Source organism: Cyanistes caeruleus, chromosome 4, assembly GCF_971803275.1.
Source record: "Cyanistes caeruleus chromosome 4, bCyaCae1.hap1.1, whole genome shotgun sequence".
NCBI classification, from domain to species: Eukaryota; Metazoa; Chordata; class Aves; order Passeriformes; family Paridae; genus Cyanistes; species Cyanistes caeruleus.
In genome coordinates this window covers 62,133,328-62,159,107 of record NC_141704.1, presented here as the reverse complement: position 1 = coordinate 62,159,107, position 25,780 = coordinate 62,133,328, and the positions used below count along the sequence as shown (strand labels likewise).

General features: G+C 39.8%; 1 protein-coding gene and 1 long non-coding RNA gene across 7 annotated transcripts in view; both read left to right on the top strand.

Annotated features, from left to right (window-relative positions):
- Positions 1-23,531, top strand: part of MPPED1 (metallophosphoesterase domain containing 1) — a 63,232-nt gene extending 39,701 nt beyond the window's left edge. For 3 of the 6 annotated variants that reach the window (XM_086885179.1, XM_086885175.1, XM_086885174.1), the window contains exons 5-8: positions 7,830-7,904; positions 12,605-12,720; positions 17,305-17,418; positions 20,858-23,531. In XM_086885179.1, coding sequence (XP_086741305.1) covers positions 7,830-7,904; positions 12,605-12,720; positions 17,305-17,418; positions 20,858-20,976 — 424 coding nt within the window. In that variant the 3' untranslated portion in view covers positions 20,977-23,531. The remainder of the gene's footprint in view (positions 1-7,829; positions 7,905-12,604; positions 12,721-17,304; positions 17,419-20,857) is intronic. The other 3 variants (XM_086885176.1, XM_086885177.1, XM_086885178.1) reach the window with 1 other exon arrangement.
- Positions 4,729-5,533, top strand: LOC111923365 (uncharacterized). The gene is made up of 2 exons (XR_002861049.2): positions 4,729-4,805; positions 5,481-5,533. It is a non-coding gene; the product is annotated as an uncharacterized LOC111923365 (long non-coding RNA).
- Positions 23,532-25,780: the final 2,249 nt, after the last annotated feature.

Here is a 25,780-nt window from a genome sequence, read left to right as displayed (position 1 = left end):
TATTCCAGCCAAGTGTCTTTACTCAAGTTGTGCATCCAGGGTGCTCAGTAGTGCTTAGCTGTGGGTACGTAACTCTTGTCTGAGTTGTTACTTTCTTGTCTGATTTGTGTTTTATCACAGAGTAGGTGACTTTGTTATTTGACTCCTTGTCAAATGTTCTCTTTCTTCTTTGTGTGTGTGCATGTGCACTTTGCATAGAAAGGTTGGTAACTTCCAGGTGCAATCAGGGCAGTTTCAAAGAGCATGCAAAGGGGCAAACTGAGTCAGCCTTATTTTGGTTCCACACAGACTCCAGGCCTAGGTCTCCATTTCAGTGCCCTCCTCCTCCATCTTTTCAAGAACAGCTGTAACAGACTTTTTCATTCCTCGCTAAACTCAGTTTCCATCAGTGAAGATTTATAGATTCATTTCATGAGACAGACATGCTTTCATTTGCCAGTGATGAATTGCCTAATGTTTACTTTCTGGGACCTTGTACAAATTTTTAGTCATTGAGGTGAACATCAATTAAAATGAAACGGTATCAAGATAAAACATTGACTTCATTTAACGTAATAAACCCCCCAAGCTGGGAGTTTGGCTTCCATATAAAGCAGCAGCAGCTCAAGGTGTTACAATCTGGGTTTCACTTCCCAGACTTCAGAGAGAGTAAGAACTTCTGCCTCAAAGTGACCATTCCAATTCTTAGTTCTTATGTTCCCTTTCAAATCAAAAAACCTATTTAGCATCTTCTACATAACAAAAATATATAGGGAATCAAAGTTTTTGTTACTGGAAAAAAACATACTACACGTTTTTCTTAGTAAAATACCTGATCCTTTTATGTTCTTTTCTTGCTGCACCCTCGCTGGGTCAAAAGATAAAAATACAAATAACTGAAGTGCACTTGCTTCTGTACTGTTTCCTGAAGCAAAATTCACTCTAAAATTCTTTCAACCTTCAGATTAAGTAGATTTCTGAGCAGGTGGCTTGTTTGCATGTCTGTGCTACAGTTTTGTTTGGATGGATGCAGAAATCCTGGATGTGGATGAATTATAGACTGCTGGGTTTTGGTTGCTCAAAAATATGTTTTAAAAGTGATAAATGTTCCCTGATTCTTAAAGTTAGGAACTATTTGGAGTTTTTTAATTAGTGACTTTGAGTCAGGCAATAGAAGCAATTAACTTAGACTTGAGATGGTTCTTGAAAAAAAATGAAAGTAGTCAGTGGGAATAATAGACCCTTCTCATTATTTAGAAATGAAGCATCTCAGGTTTCAGAAATTTTTGAGAGAAGTTTGGCATCTAAGCCTACCTGATGTGGCTCTATTACTGTGGTGAGAATGCTGAAGGTATTTTATTTCAGGCATTCGGTATAAGATATGTAAGACATGACAGATGTGTAAGAAATAGCAACATATTAAGAAGAGAGAAAGTTCATCATCTTGTTAAAATATGTTATCAGTCTGAGGCACATAGATACAAGTTTAATGGTATATTAACAGAATGCTAGAGTGATATTTTTATTTCCTCTTTTACAAGAAGCCATTTTCCATTTTGTAAGTGGTGCTTCTAAAATGACTTAAAACCACAATGCACTTCTAGTTTAGTCTGCAGCATATGGAAGATCATAAACATGGTTTTTCCTGTAAAATTATTTTGATCTATTAAGCTCAGCTGTTCCAGCAAAGTGGTGTGGAGAACTGAACAATACTGAACTTCTAGAGTGTTAAAGGTATTCCAGTGGCTGAAAGTGAGATTTAACATTCTGGCTGTTTTAGAATCAGGACTAGATCACTGGATCATTTTTATCCTTAATTTTCTTTTGTTTAACAAAGAAAAAAATAGTTTAAATTGGTGCATTTGGTGTGATAAATTTAGTTTGGAAAGCATTTAATTTTCTGCATGATTTGAAAATACAGATGTGAATGTCATTCATCAGGCTCTGAGTATACAGGTGCTATTGCTTGTATGAGCAATCTTGCTGAATTCTGGAGGTCTTTCTAATGAATGCTTCCAGACAAAATAAGAGACTGAAATGAATTAGAAAGAATCGTTAACATTTCTGAAAAAAGTGCATGGAAGAAAATAAAAATTAGCTAACTCCAAGTAAATTTTCTATATCATGTTGAAGAAGTATAGTTGTTATTAACTAATTAAACTCTGCAATAAGTATGTGAACAAATGAAAATGTAGACTGAACTACATCTATTGTAGTCCATAAATACTATCACAGTCAGACCAATGCAATAAATTCTACCTATTAGGTATTCTGGAATCACAGCAGTTTAGAATATAGCTTTTATTTTATTTTCTTGTTGATGAACATCCCAGAAAATGTTTTCTTTCAAATATAATTTCTTGGCATTTCCTGTGGTTGAGGAGTCTGGAACAGTTCAATCCCAAAGTATCACAATGGAGGAAAATCAGTAGTTCAGACACCTCTTACATGTTGTGTATTAGGGATATGGATCAGTTCTCTAACACATTTCACTGTGACCTCTTGCAAGGGGAGTTTAAGCAGTTAATGAAGCCAAAAGTTCTTTGCATCCACTTTGCAGTAAAGCTCTTTCGATGCTCCTCACTTTAGTTAAATTTGAGAGCAGTTATAAAATATATTGCTTTAGTTTAATTAGCTTAGTAGGAAAAAGTCCTTTCTTGGGCAGTAATTATTAGTTGTGTATTATTAAAAGGAAGTAGTTCATGTTCAGTTACTTAGCAGAAATAATTGAATCCTCTGATCCAGTAAACTAGCTCACTTTGGATTCAGCTAGTTTTTAATTTAAGACCTGTAGAAGAGGAGACCTGTAATCTCACTATGGGGAATTGGCTTCACTTTCCTGCAGTTCATAAACCACAAGAGTGAAATTGCTATCTACCACAGCAGTTTTCTCTTTATTTTTCACATTTGCTTGAAAGTTTAATTTTATGAGACAGAGCTGATTTTAAAGTGCCTTTTTTGTTGTTTTGCTGCCTTTTCCCCTCATTTTTTTTTCTTCTTGAACAAAAGAACTACCAGCTCTGTCTGTAGTCTGAGCTGTAGTCCCAGACAGCAGCAATTTCAGGATGTTTCAAAGATGTAAACACAGTTGGGCACTGCAATGAGCCCTTTGGGGATATTCCAAGAGAAACACAAATAACCGACTAGTTTGGAGTGGGTCTATGTGAAGCTGATTCTCAGCTGGAGTAACTTGGCAGTGCTCCACCAGCTTTTGAGCCACTTACACCTGGTGAGAATCAGCCTCCCTACTCTGTGGTAGATTGTATATGTGCATTTCCCCAGGTTTTGACACGGTAAAGTTGTCACTACATCAAGAAGGAGATGGTGGATCTACATGAGAAACCATAAATAGAGCCACTGCCACAGGAACTAATTGCAACAAAGCTGTCTGAGTTCTTTCTGTTTTCCCTGCCTGGATTTTTAAGGGGAAAAGTAATTTACCACTTGTGAAACTGCTTTAACATCAGAACACTTCCTTTAGAATTGCTGTTCATAAATGATTTCATTTAATAAATTAGTATTGTTTAAAATTAATTAAAATGAGGATTTTTCTTTACCACTAAGACATCAGAGAAAATGGAAGCCAATCATAGAATTATTTAGGTTGGGAAAGACCTCTAAGATCAAGTCCAAACATAAAACAAGCACTTCCAGGGCCAACACTAAACCCTGTCCCTAAGCACATCTGAACCTCCAGGGCTAGGGACTCAACCACCTCCCTGGGCAGCCCCTTCCAATGCCTGACCACCCCTGCCATGAAGAAATTTTTCCTGATGTCCAGCCTGAACCTCCCCTGGCACAACTTGAGGACATTTTCTCTTGTCCTATCCCTTGTTCCCTGGGAGCAGAGCCCCAGCTGTCCCCTCCTGTCAGGGAGTTGTGCAGAGCCAGAAGGTTCCCCCTGAGCCTCCTTTTCTCCAGGCTGAGCCCCTTTCCCAGCTCCCTCAGCCCCTCCTGGTGCTCCAGAGCCTTCCCCAGCTCCATTCCCTTCTCTGGACACGCTCCAGCCCCTCAATGTCCATCTTGTCCTGAGGTTCCCAAGCTGCCCCAGGATCTGAGGTGTGGCCCCAGCAGTGCCCAGCACAGGGACAGTCACTGCCCTGGCCCTGCAGCCACACCATGGCTGGCACAGCCCAGGTGCCTTTGGCCTCTTGCCCCCCTGGGCTCCTGTCCAGCTGCTGTCCCCAGCACCCCCAGGGCCTTTCCCAGCTTTCCAGCCCCTCTGCCCCAGCCTGGAGCTGCAGGGGTTGGTGTGAGCCAAGGGCAGCACCCAGGACCTGGCCTTGTTGACCCTCAGACCACTGGCCTGGGCCCATGGATCCAGCCTGTCCAGATCCCTCTGCAGAGCCTTCGTGCTCCCAGCAGATCCACACTCACACCTAGCTGGGTGCTGTCCATGAAATGACTGGGCATGCCCTCGATCCCCTTGTCCAGATCATCAGTAAAGATATTAAACAGGACTGGCCCCAGTGCTGAGCCCTGGGGACTCCATTGGTACCTGGCCACACCTGGATGTGGCTCCAGTCCCCACCAGTCCCTGGGCCCATCCAGCCGGTTTTATACCCAGTGAAGCAGGGCCATGAGCAGCCGGTGTCCCCAGGAGAATGTGTGGGAGACATTGTCAAAGGCTTTCTAAAGTCTGGGGAAACACATCCACAGCCCTACCTTCATCCACTGAGGGGGTCGCCCTGTCACAGAAGGAGCTGGGTGGGTCAAGCAAGAGCTGTCTGTCACAGACCCACGTTGTCTGGGGCTGATTCCCTGGTTGTCCTGCATGTGATGACACTTAGCTCTTGGGTAGATCCAATCCAGCCCCGCAGACTTTGGTGTGTCTCAGTTGTGTAGCAATCACTGAAAATATCTCCCTGGATTATGGGGCTCCATTCTGCTCCCTGTCCTTGTCTTTCAGCTCAGGGGCTCAGTACAAGGAGAACAACCAGTCTGACTGTTAGAGTGAGGCAGAGAAAACACTGAGTATCTCAGCCTTTCCTCAGTCCTTGTCACCATGTTTCCTCTTGCATCCAATGGAGAGTCTCCTTGGCCATCCTTTTGTTGCTGATGTATTAATTTTTTTACTGTTTTTTACCACAGTAGGCAGATTAAGCTCTATCTGGAAACTGGCCCATCAACTTTTCTTCCCTGCATAACCCACAACATCCTTGTAGTCCTCTTGACTTTCTGCCTTCTTCAGAAGGTCTTCAATTCCCTTTTTTTTCTTGAGTTCAGAAAAAGCTGTCTGAATATTACAACACTGGATTGCACCTGTGCATGTCAAATATTTTTAATTGTGTAATCTTCATCAGAGAAGCTAAACCATTTTTCAGGTGTCTCAGATTCCTAGATAGCTGAAGGATAGATGTTAAAAATATACTTTTTTGGTATAGAAAGCTATGCTGCATCAGTTTGCTTCTGCAAACCACCACTGCACTGTGGAGTGAATTTAGGACTGTGAGAAAACATAAATATGGAATTTAGGATTGCTTGGATTTTGTTCACTTCAGGGAGACACATGGCATATGAAGTACCGGTATGTGCTTTTTTAAACAAGAGGTGAGTTCATCTGTTGCTAAATTGGAAACATTAATAATAATGCACTTCATGCATATATGCACACATTGCATTAATTTATTAGTTTTGGAAGCGTTTTTGTGCTTGTTTAAATCAAAATGGATTTAAATTTTCTAAGTAAAAGAAGGTAAAAAAAATAAAATGGAGGAAAATCAGAAAAGAACTGGCAGACAGTTAGTCCATATGGCCTGATTGCTCCTGGTATTTTGAGACAAGAATGTAAACCTGGTGAATTACTAAACTGAGTAACTTTTGGGCCTGACCGTAACTGGGGGGTTCAGTAACTCAGTGGCTACTGTGAGAGCCTTTCTTGTTGTTTCTCAGGGCACTTATTACATATCCTACATATTTTAATCATGTTTCCTCTGGGAAACATCCCCCTAAAAGGATATTCAATCTACTCAGGTGGCAAACACCTGCAGTGTCTTAGGGGACTACAACAAACAACAGCTATCTGGAAGTGTGGAAGAACGTTCTTTTTCTTTAGCTGTCGGGGCATCTGACAGTGAATAACCATAATGATGCCATGCATAGATGGGCATCAAATATTTTTTTCCTTCTTGGATTTTTTTTTTTTTTTTTTTATATTTAAAATGAGATGGTGACTGTACTGTGAACAATGGAGCTGTTAACTTCTCTCCTAACCTTTCTTTCTGTGACTGCCAGCTATCAGTATCTCAAATATGGGCTGGATAACCTGTCTGTATCTATAGTTTTAGATGCTGAGAATTCAAGAGACTGGGGGGACAGTCTCTGAGACATCAGAAACCTTATCTCTGCATTGAATCTCTAAGACTGTACTGAAAGTCTGTACAGTTTTACATTTGCACCCTCAGCACTGAATATTTTGACTAATTATTCCAAATTAGCTTATACCATTGTTTGTTTTATTATTTTTTAAAAATATCAGATAGGGCAAAATAATTTGCCTTCCAGAAGAATGAGATAAACTATCTGCATTTGGTGCTGGCATATTTTAAATTCATTCTTTCATTAATTTTCCTCCTTACCTGTTATGTTCTTGTACTCCTGTTATGAAGATAAAGTAGATTTCATTTTATTTTTCATTGTTTTATAACAGATTAATGTTTAGAAATGATCAGTTCCTATTAGTCATAGCTCATTCTTTCTTCTTTGCGGTCAGAGCTGTATGAAATCCTTTACTAAACAAAAGATGAATGATTTCATGTGTAACTCAAATTGCAAGAGAAATAATTACTGACAAAGGGCCATATTCAGATTTTTATCCTTTTTTCCTTTTGTGAAAACAATAATTTAATTTGATTCAGAGTTTCGAGAATGACAACTTGGGATGCAAAGCAAGTAAGGAAAACTTCCCCATGGAAGCAGAGTTGTGTGTTATGGCCAGTAGAGGATTGGAGTTGCATCATTTCCATTTATTAGTTATAAGGCCTTACCTTTCATAAAAAAGACCTGGCTTCAGTATTAAGAATGAAAAAATCAAATTTCTTTTTTGCATAGTTTAATTCTTTTTGCACACTGCTGTTCTCTAAAATCACACCACCCTTGCCTCTCTCACATGGAAGTTCGCTGTAATATAAATCTTCTCATGCTCCTGAAGACTCCTGAAACCTGTTTTTCCTTAGATCTCAGTTATGTTTGGCTCAGATGCCCCAATGCTGAATGAAATTTCAAAGCCTATAAACAAACAGTGCCCTGCCAGTCATTCCTAGCACCAATGGCCTGATGGCTCCGTTTGTCCTTTCCCTTCCTGCTTTGGATGGCTCTTTTGCACGGAAGAGAAAAACCAAAAAGGTCTGTGTTATTTCACAACTCCTTTAGATGAAATGGCTGATACAAAAAAAACCCCTAAAAATATGAACATTTGTGAATGCTTACTTGGACAGAAAGTAGAGTTAAAAACTAATAGAAATACTCAGTAAAATAGTTACTTACTGAGGAAAGGCTAAGTACTGAACACTCATGCCCAAAGGAATGTAGCTAGTTATGATAGTAAGATTATATCAAGACCAGGAAAAAATAGACTTAGGTGTCCACCATTGTGTTTTTCTGGGCTGGGAATCAGGATGTGTTGAGTTTTGCCCATGTTTGCCACTGTGGAACCTGCTTTTTGTGCTCCATGGCCCTTGACCAGTCACTCCTGCCAGTATGGCTTTCAGCACGGGTAGTCCAATCTTCTAAATACAGAATATTTTGTTTTATCAGGAAGAGAAGCAGGACTGAGAAAGGTGATTTGGTCCATTCTTTTCCCACTGAGCTTCTCGACAGTCACCAACCAATATCTGTTTATTTTCCTGTAGGAGAAAAATAACAGCAGTTGTGGAGAAAAGACTGGAGCAAGTTGCATATGTTTGTGAACCTTTGAAATTTATTTGGTAAGCAAAGGAATTCTACTGAGAGAACTTGCCTTTCAGCTGAAAAAAAAAAAATAAATATTTTAATAGGAAACTATAGAAAATAGGAGGCACAATGTGTTTCAGTTCTGCACTTTTTGCTAGCGCGGTGTTTGCAGGATGCTGTCCATTGATACTTTGATGCATCACTGCTGTTCATTCAAACTACCATAGCTCCCTGTGGCTACTGGGCTTTCCCCTTGAAGTCAAAGAGAGCAATTGGTGCCTACTGGTGGCAAGGTTAGAGTTACTCAGCTGGGCAGCCTAGAGGCAGTTGCTGCAGTAAATCTTGTAGCTCTTGTGTTAGCTGGCACTCCCCAGCCATGCAGGCAGTGCCAAGGCACGTGTTTCAGGGAGTGCCTACTGGTTTTCTACCCTGTTTGTTTGCAGGGGTGCCAAGGTACTGTGGAGAGTCTACTTGGAAAGGAAGGAAAGCATTCTTTGAGTTAAAACGTTTTAAATTGAATCAAGGCAATGGAGAATCAAATTCCAGTCTTTCATCGCTTGTAATAGAAAAATCCATGTGCATTGATAGTTCTCCCCAGTCAAGTGTCCCTTGTTTGTATGGCTGCCTGTCAGACAGAGATGGGTACCAGTGGTTTGAATGTGAAAAACCCTCCATTTTCACATAAAGGGCAGATCAAATATGTGTGGTGCATCCCCTTATGCAGTAGAGCACATGTAAAACTAAGTAAAGTCCCATTTAAATGACAAAAGAATTCTTGGGCTACATGTTAGCTCTTTCTGGTAGTAGCTGAATGAAAGAAAATTAAAAAAAAACCTAATAAATAATTAGGGTGGTAATATGTTTGACGATTATTTTTTTACTATGACTTTTTTTCTGTTACTATTATAACACAAATGATCCTTTCAAATACAACTAAAGTGCTAATGATAGTTAAGAAGGTCATTCCTAGGAGGTTAAACTGGTTTAATTAGAATTTATGAGAAGGTTACTATAGGAGTGCAGAAAGATGTTAAGGGGTTAACCTATAAGAGATTACATTGTAGTCAGTGTTCTGTTAAAGTTTGAATTAATTTTTCCCATGGGTTTTTCACATTCTAATTTTCAACTAAATGAGACATCTGTTTCAGAAAACGAAAATTTGCTATGGTTGTCATAGCAACTATCATTCTGTAAGAAAATTATTCCAATGGTTACTTTAGAAAAGAAAGATAGAAATTCAGTACATAAAGCAACATCCGATTTCTAGCACAAACTGTGATAATTCAGCCCTTTTTGTGCTGTATATTATTTGGCCTGCAAAACTTGTTCAAATGTTTTAAACTTAAGGTCAGTTGTGCTGTAAACAAATTCACCTCTGATATATTTTCCCCCTTGAGTCTTCTATGTAGACAATCATTATTCTTATCAAAATAATGGTTGAATTTCAGTAGTGTTGGAGACACTGAAACTGTTCACTTGAAAAAGGTAAGACCTAAATCAAAGTACATTTCTACAGATGAGTGCTTCACTTCGAAGGTGAAATATATTCATGATATATGTCTTTAATTGCCAAATAAATTTTTCTTGGGTTGGTTTTTTTTTGAGGAGAGTGGATTTTTCTCTTGTAAAGCATACTTTGTCAAATGCAAAATATTATTGAAAAATACGTTATAAAAATAATTACACTTTTCCTGAGTAAGCACTAACTGGGAATACAAAAATTCAGTACTTGATATAAAGAATTTAACTTTGTTTCCAGGTTCTATTGTAAATGCAAATTCTAGACAAAGTTGTCTTAGTATGATATCCAGGCCACAGGCTCATCAGTGGGTAAGAGAAGAAGGCTTTTTCCCTACTCAGAAAATTTCATAGCTGTTTTGTATTTTCAGAGGAAGGGACTTAGGGATTTATAAAATCCTTACGTGCTTATAAAGATGGTTTTTGCTTTGGGGGTGAGGGCACTGAAGTGTGATTTGTCTTTCTTCTCTCCAATGTAAAGCATGCCAGCATCCTCTGCTGAATCCTTTCTTGGACCTGGGATTTTTTAATTTTTTTGCCAGAAATATTCCAGACATTTCCTTCCATCTCAGGATTGTCACAAAAGACAGCATAATGGCAAATCACACAAGTTGTAACATCTCCCCTTCACAAAAGAACAGCTCCAGCATGCATAACTTACCAGCCCTGCTGCAGTCACCACAAAGGGAGCGAGGGAGGGAGGAGGGAGGGAGGGATGGGGGAAAGTGCTTCTTGTCTTAATAAGCAGATCATGCCTATTCATAAAGGGAAATGGGCTTTTTTAGAAAGTGGCCATGTGTAGGCCAACCCAGGTAGAGGTGCTCACAGCTGCTTATATGGCTTGTGGTTGTCTGGATTTCAGCAGGATTAAGCTGACTTCTGGGGAGACCTGTGGCAGTCATGATTATTTCTGTTTTAAAGTGCTTCGTTGTAATCTTAAAATAATTATTCTGTGAGGTTTTTGACTTGTGCTTCTTGGGCAAATGCTGGTCTTTCCTCTTGGCTTCTTTTCTGTGTCTGGCACACCTGTGGGATGGTGCCTCCCCATGCTTCCCATCAGAGACCCAGGGACAATCCTGTCCCTGCCCAGCAGTACCAGGCCATGCGAGGGGTGGCAGCAGGGATGTATATGCACTGAAACTGTCAATGACTTAAAAAACATGATTTACTGTGCTGACACTTCTTTTGCCACCTATTTGCCCTTGCAAATATTTTCTGTCAGTGGGATCTTTCTAATGGGAAATGTGCCCTGGGTCTACAGACAATTTGCCAAACAGTTGCGTATTTTCATCTTGGTGAAGAAATATACTTAGTGTGTTAGGTGTGGAATGCAATCCCAAGGCAGGAAAGGATGAAGAGTTTAGAAAAAAGCCAACCACTGTATATTTTTATGAAGCCTCCCACTTCTGTAATATCCCAGCACCTCACAGACTTTATGTTTTTTCTTTTTGAGGCATTCCTGTGTGATAAAAATAATTTCCTTATCTCAGTGGTGAGCTGAATGTAAGGAGAAACAGATCCAGTTCCACAGAGCTTTGTGTGGTTGCTGTGTGGCAATGTCACATGGTAGCATTGCTGGTACCTTGCTGCACAATAAGCCAATTAGGAGAATCCCATAATTGTTTAGGAAAAGACATCTGAGATGATCAAGTCCATCCATAAACCTGATGCCACTAAACCATGTCCCCAAGTGCCACATCTGCACACCTTTTGAATGCTTCCAAGCATGGTGACTTAGCCACTTGACCTCCCAGTGAAGAATTTTTCCCAATATCCAAACTAAACCTCCCCTGGTGCAAATTGAGGTCATTTCCTCTTGTCCTAATGATTGTTAGCTGGGAGAAGAGACCAAATTCCCACCTTGCTATAAACTCCTTTCAGGAAATTTTAGAGAGATAAGATCTCTCTGAGCTTCGCTCTAGAGACCCTGGCAGCAGAAAGGTGAGGAAAGGCTGCTTGGAATGTTGAACAGGTAACCAGAAAAGTATGAGTCTGTGGCCTGATGTAGGGACATGTCTTTTTCTTAGCCAGCTGCCTTGGCCTGAGCAATGTTACTCAGAACAAGATCTGTGCTTCACCACTAGTGCTGTTAGCTTCTTTTCTTCAAACACCTTCTTCACCTCCCTCATCACAGCTTCTGAAGGCTGAGAGATGTATTTCTGGTTCTGATAGCAGATGTTTGAAGATTCACAGTTTTTTGGTTTTCTTTTTTTCCCTGGGACACCTGTTTCTCAAGACCTGGTTATCCAGGGCATGTGATGAAGAGGCAGGGGATGAGAAAGCAAGCTTTTCAGTCATCAATAGTTGACCCTCTTTTTGTCTGTGGAAGAAAAACATTCTGTCATTGTTCTTCAAATATGGGTACGGCCACAAGACATCAGTCTTAACTATTAAAACTTCCAGCCTAAAACTAACCCCTCAATTTTATGTCCTAGAATTGGAGCCTAGTCAGCAAGACATAATTTAACACTGTGATATAATTGCTGTGAAATATAGTTTTTTAATCAACGGAATAGCAAGATACAGATAAATTATGTTCTGACTGGCAGTATTACAGTCCTGCTGCTCCATTATGAGCTGCTCCATAAGTACATTTCAAAAAATGTAAATGCCTATCTGATAAGGAATCTTGAATATGGAAAGTCTTACTTAAAAGCAAGTCAACATACCAGAGGACAGAAGAAATTTGTGTGTTAGAGAAGCAGCAGCATTCTTGTTCTGATGGGATGTATGCAATTAGGGAAACAAAGCAGCAGAGATGCTGTCTCTGACTTCAGAGCAGGATCTGTCATGGTGCCAGGGTCTGTCTTTGCCCAGCTGGTCATAGGCTAAGGGCCAAATGTGCTGGGAGCCAATGTGAAACATAAGTCACGTGGGTGTGTCTGAGACAGCTGTTCTTCTAAATGTTGTGAGAGTCAGCGCGATAATCCACACATGGAGATCTTGGTATCCAGGGATTGTAAGTAGTTGGAGCACTACTGTGAATATTTTGCTGTATGCTGTCTACTGAAAGCGGGGAGGACTGCACGTATTTTCCATACAAGTTAAACAGCACTGTTTGTATGGAAAGAGGGGATTACTGTGTGCACACAAAGAAGAAAATGAATGCTGTTTGTGTCTTCAAATTCCATGGTAGTAAAGTGTCAACCTCAGTATTTTGCTTAGATAACCAGTACATGGAAGTAGCACTGAAGAGATTCTCCTCCTCTCTTGGCAGGCAACCTTGGTTTTATGGCTGGGGCTTTAATCTTCCACGAGGCCAAGCACTATTAGAGAAATGGAACCTTATTCCAGATGGAATAGATATTCTTATAACACATGGACCACCTCTCGGTAAGAAAATAATAGTGCTCTTAGCTGTGTATTTAAGATGATTATATGGTAACTGATGGCTGTCTTTAGAAAAAGAGTGCAATCCTGACTTACAAAAGTCAAGAGCAACATACGCACTGATTTCAGCAACACCAGGACTTCAGCTCATGATTACCTATGATACCTCTTAACAATGGCAGGGAATTAAATAATGGCTTAAAAATTAAAACATTAATACATAAAGCCATAATGAGCTTTATAAATAAGCAGGGTCTAGTTTTCCTATGCACATTTCTAATCTGCCACTGGTGAAATTACTAGATTGAAAGCATGGAGTGTTTTTGAAGAGAAATGCAGGATTAGGATCTTATTTTTTAGAACTTTCTCCCTGACTTGCTACTGCATTTTCCCACCAACCCAGAATCTCTTCTTTTCCTCATCATGCTGACTTGGTGTATCTTCTGCCTTACAAACCCAGATGCTCCCCATTGTTCGCCTGTTCTTTGGACTGCATGGTTGAATTGCTTACCTGTAATACAGTTTGGCAACATGAACAGATCAAAAACAAATAGTTTTGCATGTGCATTTTTCAAACGTTAATATAGGTGATATAAAAGCTATCTATCTATAAAAGATTTCTTGTATTCCTAGAAAATTTTGACATTACCTTTGCTACAGAAATAATGCAATCACACAAACCTGTACAGATTCAGTAAGGACTTAAGGCTTTTAAGCTTTTTTTCAATGTATTAAATATATGTAGAAGTCTATATATAATGTGACTGTGTGTTTGACTCTCACTAATTTAATAAATGAACATGAGCAAGAACCATGTACTCAAGTGTTCTGCTGAGTCTTACTGTGCTTTGTGTGAAATTAAGGTAGTTGGTTTCTTTAAACTTTTAGATTCCCTAATTTCCTGAAGCTAAAACCCTCGCCTTCCACCCTTTCTTCTCTTTCAGAGCTCAGAGGAGAAAGTATCTAAAAGGTTTCTGTTTTGTTTTCTTTAGAAAGACATGTTTGCATTCCACTGCTCACTAATCCTGGAGGAAAGTGGTTCTTTGTGAGCAGAGTTTCTCACAGTTAGGGGTGTGTGTTTTGATTCCTCATCTAAGTGTAGTCTCATGCCGTGCTGTGGACTGATTTTAATATGAGCCTGTCTTGTAAAAGTGGATGTCAGAAATTAAGTGTTGTGGCCCAAGATATCAGCTCCAGGCCATTGGTATGGGGGTAATCCCTGCTAGGATCCAAGGTACAATGCTGTCTTTCATGCAGTTTTATTTATAAGTCATATTTAAAACTTTTTCAGAAGCTTTTTCAGCACTTTGAAAACCCCTTTTAAAGCCAGCTGACCAACTGTATCCAACCTTCAGCTGACTGAAGATTCACTTGAAATTAATGTTGGAAAGTGGCGAGATTCAACCACCTTGCTACTTTAGCCACCAGGCCTCTCCAGTAGCCACAGGCATCAGCAGAAGGAGGAGGACCCCTAAAGAGCACTGCAGAACTGGCACTCAACAGACAGGCTTTAGTAATAAATTTAATAGTAAATTTAATAATCTAAAAATAAATTAATAATTGCAGTAATTCTGAGGAAGGGCCACCCATCTCTAGTGATTTGTAAAGGACTATTGTGAATTCCCCCCATCTCCATGGCTCAGTATGTGTTTTTGTTTTTTTTTTTTTTCCACTTTTAATTCTTTATCTTCAACCATCCCCCCAGAATTTCCTTTTTTTTTCAGAAGTTCCTGTTTCTTTGTCTCTCTCTTATTGATGCATTAATAGATAGCTCGGGCACCAAACCCTCTGCCTGAGGGCAGGAGCTGTTGGTCTCCCTGACACCTATGGCAACAAATATATGACATTTCAAAGAGCTTAACACTCTGCTTAACTTACAGAACCACCTTATTGTGCAGCTCTGTCTGCAGACCTTTTGGGAGACAAGATCCTCTGACTCTCCCAGCCAATTTTTTTAACCAGGAAGCTGATTCTTGTTCTGATCTTGGAACTCAGAACCTCACTGAAGTTGTTCCTAAGGATCATAAATAGCAATCAGTCCTCTTGCAAATTCTGAGGATTATTCTCCAGAATGGCTGCCTAAATTCAGCCTATCATCCATTTTCTGTGCTGCTTTCTCATTTCCTCACTGCAAAAGAGGTGTGCATCCTCCTGAACTAATTAATACTACATTATTACATGGATTTGAAATAGTCTGATTTAGATCAGAAGCACAATTAAGAGTTAATGAATTTTGTTTTTTCATTTAGCTGTGTAACAAAAATCTGAGTAATTTTTCTCTTCTGTTTTAGAGTAGTGCTTTGGGATGAAACCAGGGCAGGGATACATTTGAGGTTCACATAGGATGAGGAAAAAAAGGGTTAAAACAGCTGTTTTTGACCATTTTATTAGTAACTTGTCTATTATTATTAACAATGATATGCAATGTATTTCATAGTTTATGAAATATAGAATTTGTGATTATGGGATCAGTGTTAATGCTCATTTCTACATTGGCATATCTTTGTTACCCAAAGATCTCAATTTATTATTCTTTTCTCTTCCAAAAGTTCACGTACTCTTCTTTGTTTTTAATTTAATTTCACCTTTAAGTCTTCATTTGCATCTGTCTGCTTGATAGTCTGTGACAAAGATTTATACTTTCTTGACAGCTGCAGAAACCTGTTTCAAGTAACCAAACATTAAAAAAACCACTAAGATGAACTCTAATTGTTAGCTAGGTGTAATCAATTATTCTTAGTTTGTGTAGTCAGGTGTACATAATAAGCTGCAAACATATGGGAAGGCTTCAGAAGGGTGATAATGCATGTAAACAAAAACATGTTCAACATAAATAATGCTTAATTTAATGGAGAACTTAATTTTATGGATTATTTTTGTTTGTGAAGTTTTTGAAGTGGAAATACTTTTAGCTTTATGTTCACTGCAGACATTTTGACAATTAACTGCTTCAAATCATTGGAGTAATAAAACATACGGCTCTAATATATTTACTCTGGAAAAAGAAAAAAAAAAAAAAAAAGCGTGACTTTATTCCAGAGGAATTGCTGGCCTCACTTTGACATCATAAATACTGTTTTTCTCTGGTGAATTTTGACCTCCCTTTGATGCACAAGTGAATTCAGCAGGAGTGAGCATTGCTCAGTCTGGTTGTAGTTCAGCAGGGCTTTCCTTTTCTACATCCTCTGACAGGTGCCAAACAGCACCTTCTGTCTTTGACCATGCTCAGAACTTCCTCTTTTTGGCACTTATGATGCCCCATTCCCAACTTTTTTTCTGAAAATTGAACTTAGCTCTCTGAGTAGCTATGAAACAAGTGCAAAATTTTGCCATTTTGGTAAAACTTCACAGTTTACCAAACGAGCCCAGTTTCCAAGCACTGGCAGCTAAAGAGGTATTTGCCAATGTGTGAACCTTCCCTGAAGCTCTAGCAAATCTGAGAGCTTGTCCAAGAGCTTGAATACCACACTTCTGGTTTTTCAAACCAGTTGGTTGCCTGCTTAGCCATGCTTGAGTGGATATCAAAAGTAAATGTATGAAAATCAGGTCCAGACTCTGCACTTCTGGCTAAAAGCACAATATATTCACACTACTGCAGCGAATCCAAGAGATGCAAAGCTATGACAGGCACACAGAGAAAATATCAGAACAACAAAATATAAGCATGAAGATTTTATCTTTTACGTTTCCAAATCTGAGCCTTATAAAAGTTACTGAACAGAAATGAACAGAAATGAATAGAAAGAAAACAGATTGGTTGTTGCAAACACTCCAATACAACATCCTCCTTATACTAGTACTTGGAAGGAAACATGAGACCAGTTGGCAGTAAACATCCCCCTGCAATACTTTTAGACAAAGAGTTGATGTAACATTTCTGTCTATTTTCATAAAAAATACATTTTTACACAATTTTTGTGCAAGTAAATGCAGTACTTAAATACATCTACTGCAAAAGGCTTGAGTGTCTCTTCTGAGATCCATCAATTTAACCAAGTGGAGCTTGCTGTGCCATGAAGTGGTTTAACTCAGGGATGTTATTTTTTGGGCATGTAGTGGATTCATCACCTGAGCTCCACTACTGTAAGGTTCAATGTGATAACAATATAGTTGTAGTATTGGCAACACAGATTCCATTACATTGGTTCAAGTGCTCAATCTAAAAAAGTAGGTCCCACGACTGCTTTTAAATAGTTAAATGTTTTAAATTCTTTAGAGGCTTGCTTTGGACTTACTGTTCTTTATACCTCATTCTCTTCAAGAAGAAAAATGGGTAAAGCATTGAGTTACCCCATTAACAGCAGTGCAAAAAAATGTTTTGACTGCAGTAATTATTTTTATTCTTTGAAAAACAACTGGAAAGAGTTATCACAGTCCTTTTTATCCAGGTGAGCTTTTATGGTTTTCCGTCCGTATTTTTATTTCCTTCCTCTTCTGCTTACCAATGCAGACACAATTCTTGCTATTTCAATTCTTCTGTGGCTGTTTGTGAAAAGCCATGAGACATGAAATCTCAAAAATGCTGTATAACACCACAACTTTGTGGATTATCTGTCTTTTCTTAAAGCTTTCTTTTCTTTTCCAAAGGTTTTCTGGACTGGGTTCCTAAGAAAATGCAACGGGTAGGATGTGTTGAGCTGCTGAACACAGTCCAGAGACGAATACAGCCAAGGCTTCATGTTTTTGGACATATCCATGAAGGTCAGAACACATTTCTTCTTATAATAGGCATTTAGAAGCCACAAGTAGAGAAGGCTTAACCGGCATTTTCAAACTTGAATGTCTGAAGCACTTCTAGAATTCAGATGCATTTTTAAATGCATATATAGAGGTGAAATTGGCTGATAGACACATTTCAATACCTGTACTTGAGCATATCTTTCATTTTCTACATCTATAAAACAGGTTGATGCTTCCTTCACAGAGATGAGTACTGTGAATTTTAAAATAAGAGCACAAGTCCAGTAGTTACAGAAAGTGTCTAAATATTAGGATGGAGGGATTTTTTTTTCCTCAGCAGAACTTGCACTTCATAGTAATTCATGTAAGATCTCTGTGTCTCAGCTTCCGTGCTTTTAAAATGGGTAAGAATGTTTTGAGGGGTGCTTCTAAGGCTTGATCTTCAAGATTGTAATAACAGCTGTCTTTCCCCATCAGTGTGTATATGAAGTTGAAATCAAGACACACAAGACACACTGACTGGTGTAGAAGTTCCAAGATATTCATGGATGCATTTAGTTGCTTTGGCAGGGGAAAGATTTTGTGCTCAGACAAAACAAGTGGTTCTATTTATTTGATATTTAACTGGGAAGAAAATGAGTTCCCTTCACACAAGCCAGTGAATGGTGACAGATACACTCTGCTGAAGCCAGTAACAGCAGGAGTTCATCTCCTGGCAAAGGGAAAGGTAGATGCTGTTTGTCCTGTCCACAAAGCAAGGCAGCAAGGCTTCAAGCAGTGCCCCCACCCTAAGCAGAAAGCAGTGGGCTGTGCAGGAGTGAACCATTGGTGTGTAATGTGTATTATCAGCTGCTCAGTCATTGGCAGTGTTAACTGACTGGCAGGAAAAGGTACTCCACAACTACCAGTTTTCTGCTTATGGGACTGCTCCAGCCTTTGCTGTGGAATCTCTGTGGGTCTCACCAGTGTAGAGATGGAAAATATGGAGGAGCTGGCCTTCAGATTCTTCTGATTTTGTGAAGAGCTCTTCCCAAGATACCCTCTCTGACTTGCTGCTGGGGACTTTTACCATGGCGTATTAGAAGTGGCATTGCTGGTGGTATAAAAGAATGTTCAGATCATTATTTTATAGCTCAAGGATTCTCCTCATGTGTCTCATCTGCAGTGACCTGGTTAATGTCCAAAGTCCCCTTAAATCACAGAGTAAACAGATAATACCGCTAGAGCAATCTTTGATATTCCAACCAAAACAGTGGGTGAATACAGTTCAAACTCACTGTCATTTCAGAAATTGTAAGGCAAGAGGGTTTCAGGGGATATAAGCAAACAGCAAGCCATGAAGCTTCAGGCAGGTAAACAAAATCACATCTGTTAAAACCAAGCCCAACTTTGAGTCTCGAGGGAAGAGAATGGCACCTCCACAGAATAGCAAATCCTGTGAGTTAGTGTAGTTGGCACAGTAGGTATCAGAACACAGAAACAAGGTACTCTTCTTGTTAACTATCATAATTTAGAGAAAACAAATGGGGAGCTGCAGACCCTGTTTTTCAATGGGATGCTAAATCTCTGCAGAGGAGAATTCCCATTGCAGGCAACCTGTGCAAACGAAGCTGCACTTTGTAGAGAGAATGCATGATTTGAACAGATGAATTTTTCCTCTGAGTGAGCATAGCTACATCTGCAGCAGTCATTTACTGAACATCTGGGGGAAAGAGATGCTTATAAGAGATGTTTCTTCCTTATTCCTTCCCTCCACTACCATGTCTGCCAAAAAATACCTCTGCACATGGGCTTGCTGCTGATCCACCCATGGAAGGGACAAGAGACATGGCAGGCATTCTGGCTAAAATTCTGGTTTTCCCATTATAGCCAGTACACCACTGAGGTATGGCCAAGGAAACTCTGCTGGCAGTGGGACAGGAGTGAAAGCTGCAGCACTAGGAATCTTCCAGCAAAGGATTGTGTTAGCAGTCTGTGTCTGTTCTCTCCAAATGTGTAGCTGAGGAGACAGCAAGTCCTAAACACAGTGCTGACTGTCCTCCATGCATTTCATGTTTTCCTCAGAGCAGTCGTTCTGTGGCAAACAGAAAGGGATTTAAAGAAATGCTGGTGACAGGAACCTTACATGGTTTTCTTCCGTCCCTGGTCCCTAATTATAGTGTGTTTCTTCCATGGGAGGTGCAGGAGGCCCTGAATTATTCAGGGTGTTTTAAGGAACCAAAAAGAAAGGAATTTGGCTACTGTTTCTTTGTTTGCAAATTATGCAATTTTCAGAGTTCTGAAAGACACAGAATTGCATTCAGAAAAACCATAGGGTCATCGGAACATAGGATTTGACTAGCTGTAACTCCTTGTGTATATAGCAATGAATACATTTCACTATTAACTTTATGAAAGGTGAAATTGAGTCTTAGTACAAATTTCTACCAGTTGATTTCCCCAAAATCACATATTTCTGATGATTGCAGTTCTTCATATTGATCATAATACTTCAGTGAAAGTTTCCAACATTAAACTTTTAGCTTTCATGTAATCAGGCTTATATTTTTATCCTAGTGGCTCATTAAAAGATTTTTGACAACAGAGAGGGTGTCTGTTTTTTCATGACACCAAGGCTGTCAAAGGGCTTCTTCACTTTCTGAAAGAGCATTTCACTGTACTTCTACAGGCAATAGAGCTAGAAGTTTGGTTTTCTGCAGATTTGATTCTGGAATTATTTGCCTTGTGTGTCTAGCCAGACATGAGATGTAGCTGAAGCTTTTTTACCACTGGTGAGACACACAGCTGTGTATGTTCTGTGGAAATGTTCTGGTGTTTTAGGGTGTGAATTCACCTTGTCTGTTAGACAATGCATTCAATAATAAAGCCATTTTTTCTCAGCCTACACAGGCATTTTAGTGCCTTTCCATCAATTTTGGTCAACAAGTTCAAAGACGTAGCAAAAAGAGGCTCCTACTAGTCAAATCCTGCCCAGATGCACATGCACACATACTTGCCTCAGTCAAGCAATGCTTTTTTTCATTGGTTGCTTAAAGGATGTTCAACAGAGGGCAGGAAAAATGGTGGGAAGATTAAAATTGCCCAAAGTTTGCTGTACTGATGACTGCAAGCCTAAACAATCAGAAGCATCCTTTCCAAAACTAAAAAGGTTTTAAGAGAAAAATCTCTGCAGTGAAAAGCATCTGTCTTTCTAAGGAGGCTTAGTGAGCTGGCTGCCAGAGATAACAGCCACTAGATACTGAGGGCCCATCTTGCTTTTCTGACACAATTTGAAAAGCTCTGCTGTAGGACAAAGATGGTATTGATTCAGGGAACATTCATGTTTTGTGCGAAGAGAATTTTTAAATTCCTTCTAAGTAATAAAAAATGTGGCACTTATTGTTGTGTGATACAAGTAATTAAAAAATAAAGAGAATAATAACTAATAATGAAAGTAATCATAATTTTTTTTCCTTTGTAGGTTACGGTGTCATGGCTGATGGAACCACCACCTATGTGAATGCATCTGTGTGCACTGTGAATTACCAGCCACTTAATCCACCTATAGTTATTGACTTACCTACTCCAAGGAACACATGATTATAATGAGGATTTAAAGTTGTACCCAACACATTAGCAACTTTATATTGCTGGCTGAGAATCCCAATAGGGAACCATTCAACAAAAAAAGCAAAATCCTTCTTTTTTCCCTGCTAGCTCTTCACAGATAAATTTAGAGTAACAAAAGTGGACAAGGAACAAAGACATTTTGGTGCCAGAAACAGATTAAAGACTAACATTTTACCATTAAAATGTTTGTGAATACAGAAAAGTGATTTCATTACACACACACACATACACACACACATATTTATATATACACATATATATATGTGTGTGTGTGTATAATATATATATATATATCTAGTAGGGGCTTTTGTACATACCATATATTGGACTTATTAAAAGAACGATGTCTTTCAAAGGAGTGTTTCTTTAAGAAAGTTTGCAGTTTAAACGTGTTTAGACTAGGATTCCCTCATTTCAGATGTTTTCCAGTGAGCTCTTGGTAAAATAAAAATGATGGTAAAGATGTTTTCCCTTAATCAACATGGAAAATATAAAAGATGGTACACAAATGACCAGTCAGAGGAGGAAAACTATTTCTCCAAGTCCTCCGAGTCTAAGTCTTTGCATCTATTCAAAACCAATGCAAAAGAGGCCCTAATTCACTGTACTGAAATGAAGTTTTACTACATCTGGCATTACAGATGGCAAGGGAAATGGTACATATTGCCAGCATGCTGTAAACAGCTCAACATTCAAGAAGGGAGACTGTGTTAAATGCAGTATAAACTCAGGAATTTGTAACCTGGCCTCGCCTGTTTAAAAAAAGAAAATAAGGATGACATTTCCCTTAAAAAAAAAAAGAAAAAAGAAAAAATATAACTGTGTTTTCATATGGTAAAGTGATATGTGATTGTATTTAAGGAAAAAGAAAGAGGAAAAACCTGCAAAGGGCTCACCCAATGATTAGTAATGGTATTTTAAATAAAACCCACCGAGACCATTGGTTTAAAACCTGCTAATGGGACATGCAGCCAATGATGAGATTACTGGTTTGAATTTGGCCCTGGTCAGGAATGGTTAAATGTCATTGTGATCATTTTGTCCTTGGGAAACATAGATGTCAAGGGGAAGGCATCAACCCAAGGTGTAGTTTGGACACTTGCTTTTGGGTGGCTGTGAGCAATGGGTACGCACCAAAGTGTGAAGAGCAGAGGCCACCGCAGGGGACCTGGGACTTGCCCACTCATGGACACTGCTGAGAGAGGCCCAGCACAAAACAAGTAGAAACCCATCTGTTGTATTGCTTTTGGCACCAAGCAAAGCAGGGGACATGTCAGAAGCGGGTTGAGATGGTCCACAGCCATGGTACTGCCTGTGCAGCTCTCCTGCAGTGTTAGCAGAGGTATTTAAGCTGCTGGGATTTCAGTCCTGTCCTAGGCAGAAGCTTAAGAATTGTTTACAAAGCCACCAAAAAACCCAGGGCTTCAGACATGTCCTGCAAGAAATGGATTTCTGCCTCAAACTGACAAACATGTCCTTTTGACTTGATGGAGATAATTTAACTGCTGTATTCTATATGTGGACATACTGAATTGGGGGTGACAGCATCTAGACATTAATCTTGCTCACACACATTGGGCAGACCATAGCACTCCCAGCTCACAGTTGCAGGTCTGTGCATAGCCCACATCTGCATCCATGCATTGGAGAATTGTGTGTTACATGGATGTAAATGTGACTTTTACACAGCAGCTGCATGTACATTATACACATAAACAATTTAAAATACCTGTGTTGCAAAACCAGGCCATGTGAGCTTCAGCTCTGAGCAAGGTGGGCACAAACTCTGCTTTTCCCTAGCTTCCCATGTGCAGCAGCTCTTCCAGGTGCTGCCTGGAGCTGAGATGTCCAAGCCCAGTAACTGACTCATGCTGTGGACCCACAGGAAGCCACCAAACCCCCAGAAAACATGACAAGTCACAGGTCTGTCATTTCTTGTAATCTGTTGGGTGACCATGTGTCTAAATTAATGTGCTGCTTTTTTTCCTGAAAGTGAAACCCAAAACAATTGGTGGCACCTGCAACTGGTTTTTGGGAGAGTGGTTCACAAGTGCATGAGCAGTCTGCCATTAATTCAGATGGGACCACTTTTGTCAAAACTACTGGTGTAGAAATTTCAGGATCAGCTCCTAAATCAGTAAGAATTGAAATTCACAGTTGAATATGTACTCCTGTCATCACTGGAAGATGAACAATAGCATGTAGTTAGAATAAAAGTGGCTTAGCTAGTCACAATTCAAGAGGTTTGCAACAAATGTGGCAGGAAATTGGCTGCATGTTTAAGTCTGAAATGTTTACATTTGCTCATGGCACTTAAAGTGAAGGGAAGAGGTCCTTTTATTAGCCTCAGCAAAATTTCTATGTCAACCATAAAATATTCTCTTAAAAATAATTTTTCCTAAGGTATCTTCCAAATACTGTGTATTTTTATGTGGAAAGGAAATGAAAGCAACTGTTACTTCAAAATATCATTTAAAGTACTTGAGGTATGAAAGCTTAAAGATTATTTAATCATTTTGGCATAACTTGAGTGTTGTAATTTTTGGTCAAGCATGTTAGCTGAATAAAGTCTTAAAAAAAAACCAAACAAATGAACAAAAAAAACCCACACAGCAAAAAATAAGGTCTCTTAATGTCCAGCTCATGTGATCAGCTCCATGTTGGAATTACTGTCGTCTTCTCCAGGGGTAGAAGCCAGGCTGTGGGACATTTAAGATGTTATGGAGGGAGGTCAGCAGAGGGTGCCTTGCTTTGTCCCCCAGATTCCAGCTACCACATCTCCTGCAGAGAATAACGAGCTTGAGGCTGGGGCTGCAGAGAGAACGGAAAACAGTACCTACTGTCTGTAATGAATGTATTTTGGTGGGAGAGTATGTCAGGAGTGTCTATGCATGCTGTGGGAGTGCTGCAGCACAGCTCTGGAGATGCTGGGAACTGGAATTCCATCCTTTGGGAGTGGGAAGCAGCTGGGAGAAGGAGAGTTCCTGCTCTGAGTTGGGTGTAATGATACATCTTCACAGAGAGGGAGGTTATAAGGCCAGGTGAATATTTTATTTTAACTTTGTAGGCACAGAAAGACCTGAGTATCTGATCTACCTCAGATAAGGAAGACTGTGAAAAGGAAGAGCTCCACAAATCCAGCTGTGCATTTGTCAGCTCTGTTTAAATTTGGGATGCCTCTCAAGTAATTTTCTGCCCCACCTCCCCATTGCTGACCTTCACTGATATTTATCCAGGTAGCAGTGCTCCTCCTGAAGGAAGGTGTGCTGATGTGTGTCACTAATATGTACATTCCCATCACCAGGCAGAATCGTTGGCTGAGATTAATTGTGATTCATTTCAGCAATGAATAGGGAAGATATCACTGCACGTCAATGAAAAAAAGAAAAAGATGACAAGATTATTTTTACCTCCCTCAGTCACATACGGCTGAGGATGTGAAATGTTCCTTGACTAAAAACTAGAAGAAAGGAGCAGGCTGGAACTCAGCACCCACCCAAGCCGCTGCTTTTGGTGCCCCAGGAAGGATCAAAAGCCCTGTCTCAGGGTCATGCTGGGGACACAGCAGATGGGAAAGTGCTCTGGTCTTGATGCAGGAGGTCACCAAAGGAGATAAGAAGTGGTTTGTCTTTTCCAGTCACTGACTGCTGCTAACAGTCAATGAAAATACTTCAGAGGAAGGAAGAATGAGACATCCCTTAGAAGGCAATTTTTGGAATAATCTGCCCAAGGGGATCTTTGCCCCCCTCCTATTTATTGCTGTTTGTGTGAAAATTTCTCTCTTTAAAACCCATATTATTGCTTTCTGCTCAAGTAACTCACACAGAGCAAATAAAACTACAAATGGTCTTTCCTTTCAGGTACATTTCTGTCCCTTTCTTTCAAGTCTCCCTGCATCTGTGATTTTAGTGATATTTTGGAACAGGGAGCACACTGGATGATTATGCACAGTGCATTAGAACAACAGTATTTCACTTATCCTTGTACATGTGCTGCTGCTTGCATTTATTGACTGTCCCTTTGTTCTCTTTTTATGTGAAAAGTGACAATAGGAGTACTTACACACACCTCTTTTGTGCCATTTGTTATTCTGTATATTGGCCATTATGTTGCTTTTTACTCACTTCATCTAGAAATTAATATAATTTCAGTTCTAGCTAGGCTCTATTTCTAACTCCCTTACTTTCCCATCTCAGAAATGCTCCCCTCCTCTCTTTTTGATGTGTCATTTGGGAGTTGGTGAGAGGCAGCAGTGCCAAAAGAGGACCTTATCTTCCTTCCTATCTGAGCATTTAGACACAGTTCTCTGCTACTTTCTCTCCTGACTTTTATCCATTTTTTTAGGGTTTGTTGGGATAATAGCATATATTTTTAAACACCAATGGACCACTGTGGTGAGTTGACTCATGGTTGCCTATGGCCCTAGCTCAGTTTTCTCTTCAAAAGGCAGACTGTCACTGAATTTGCCATAACCATCACCCCTTCCTCTCATGGACTCTGACCCAGGCTGTGTCTGTGGTGGGGATCTTCCCCCATCCTGGCCTGTTCCCCTGGCTTTGGTGGTGCCCTTGGCAATCCTCATCATCCCTGGTTGGGTTTTGCTGCTGGAGGGTAGCTCATCCACCTACCTCAGTGTGGGGACCTGAGGGTGCTGCTGGGTGGGATAAGGAGCATTTGCATTTGTACAGCCTGCATCCTGCTTTAGAGGTTTTTGTTTCTTAGCTGCTGCCCAAACCATGACCCTTCTTTGCCTCCCATGAATAGCTCTTCCATA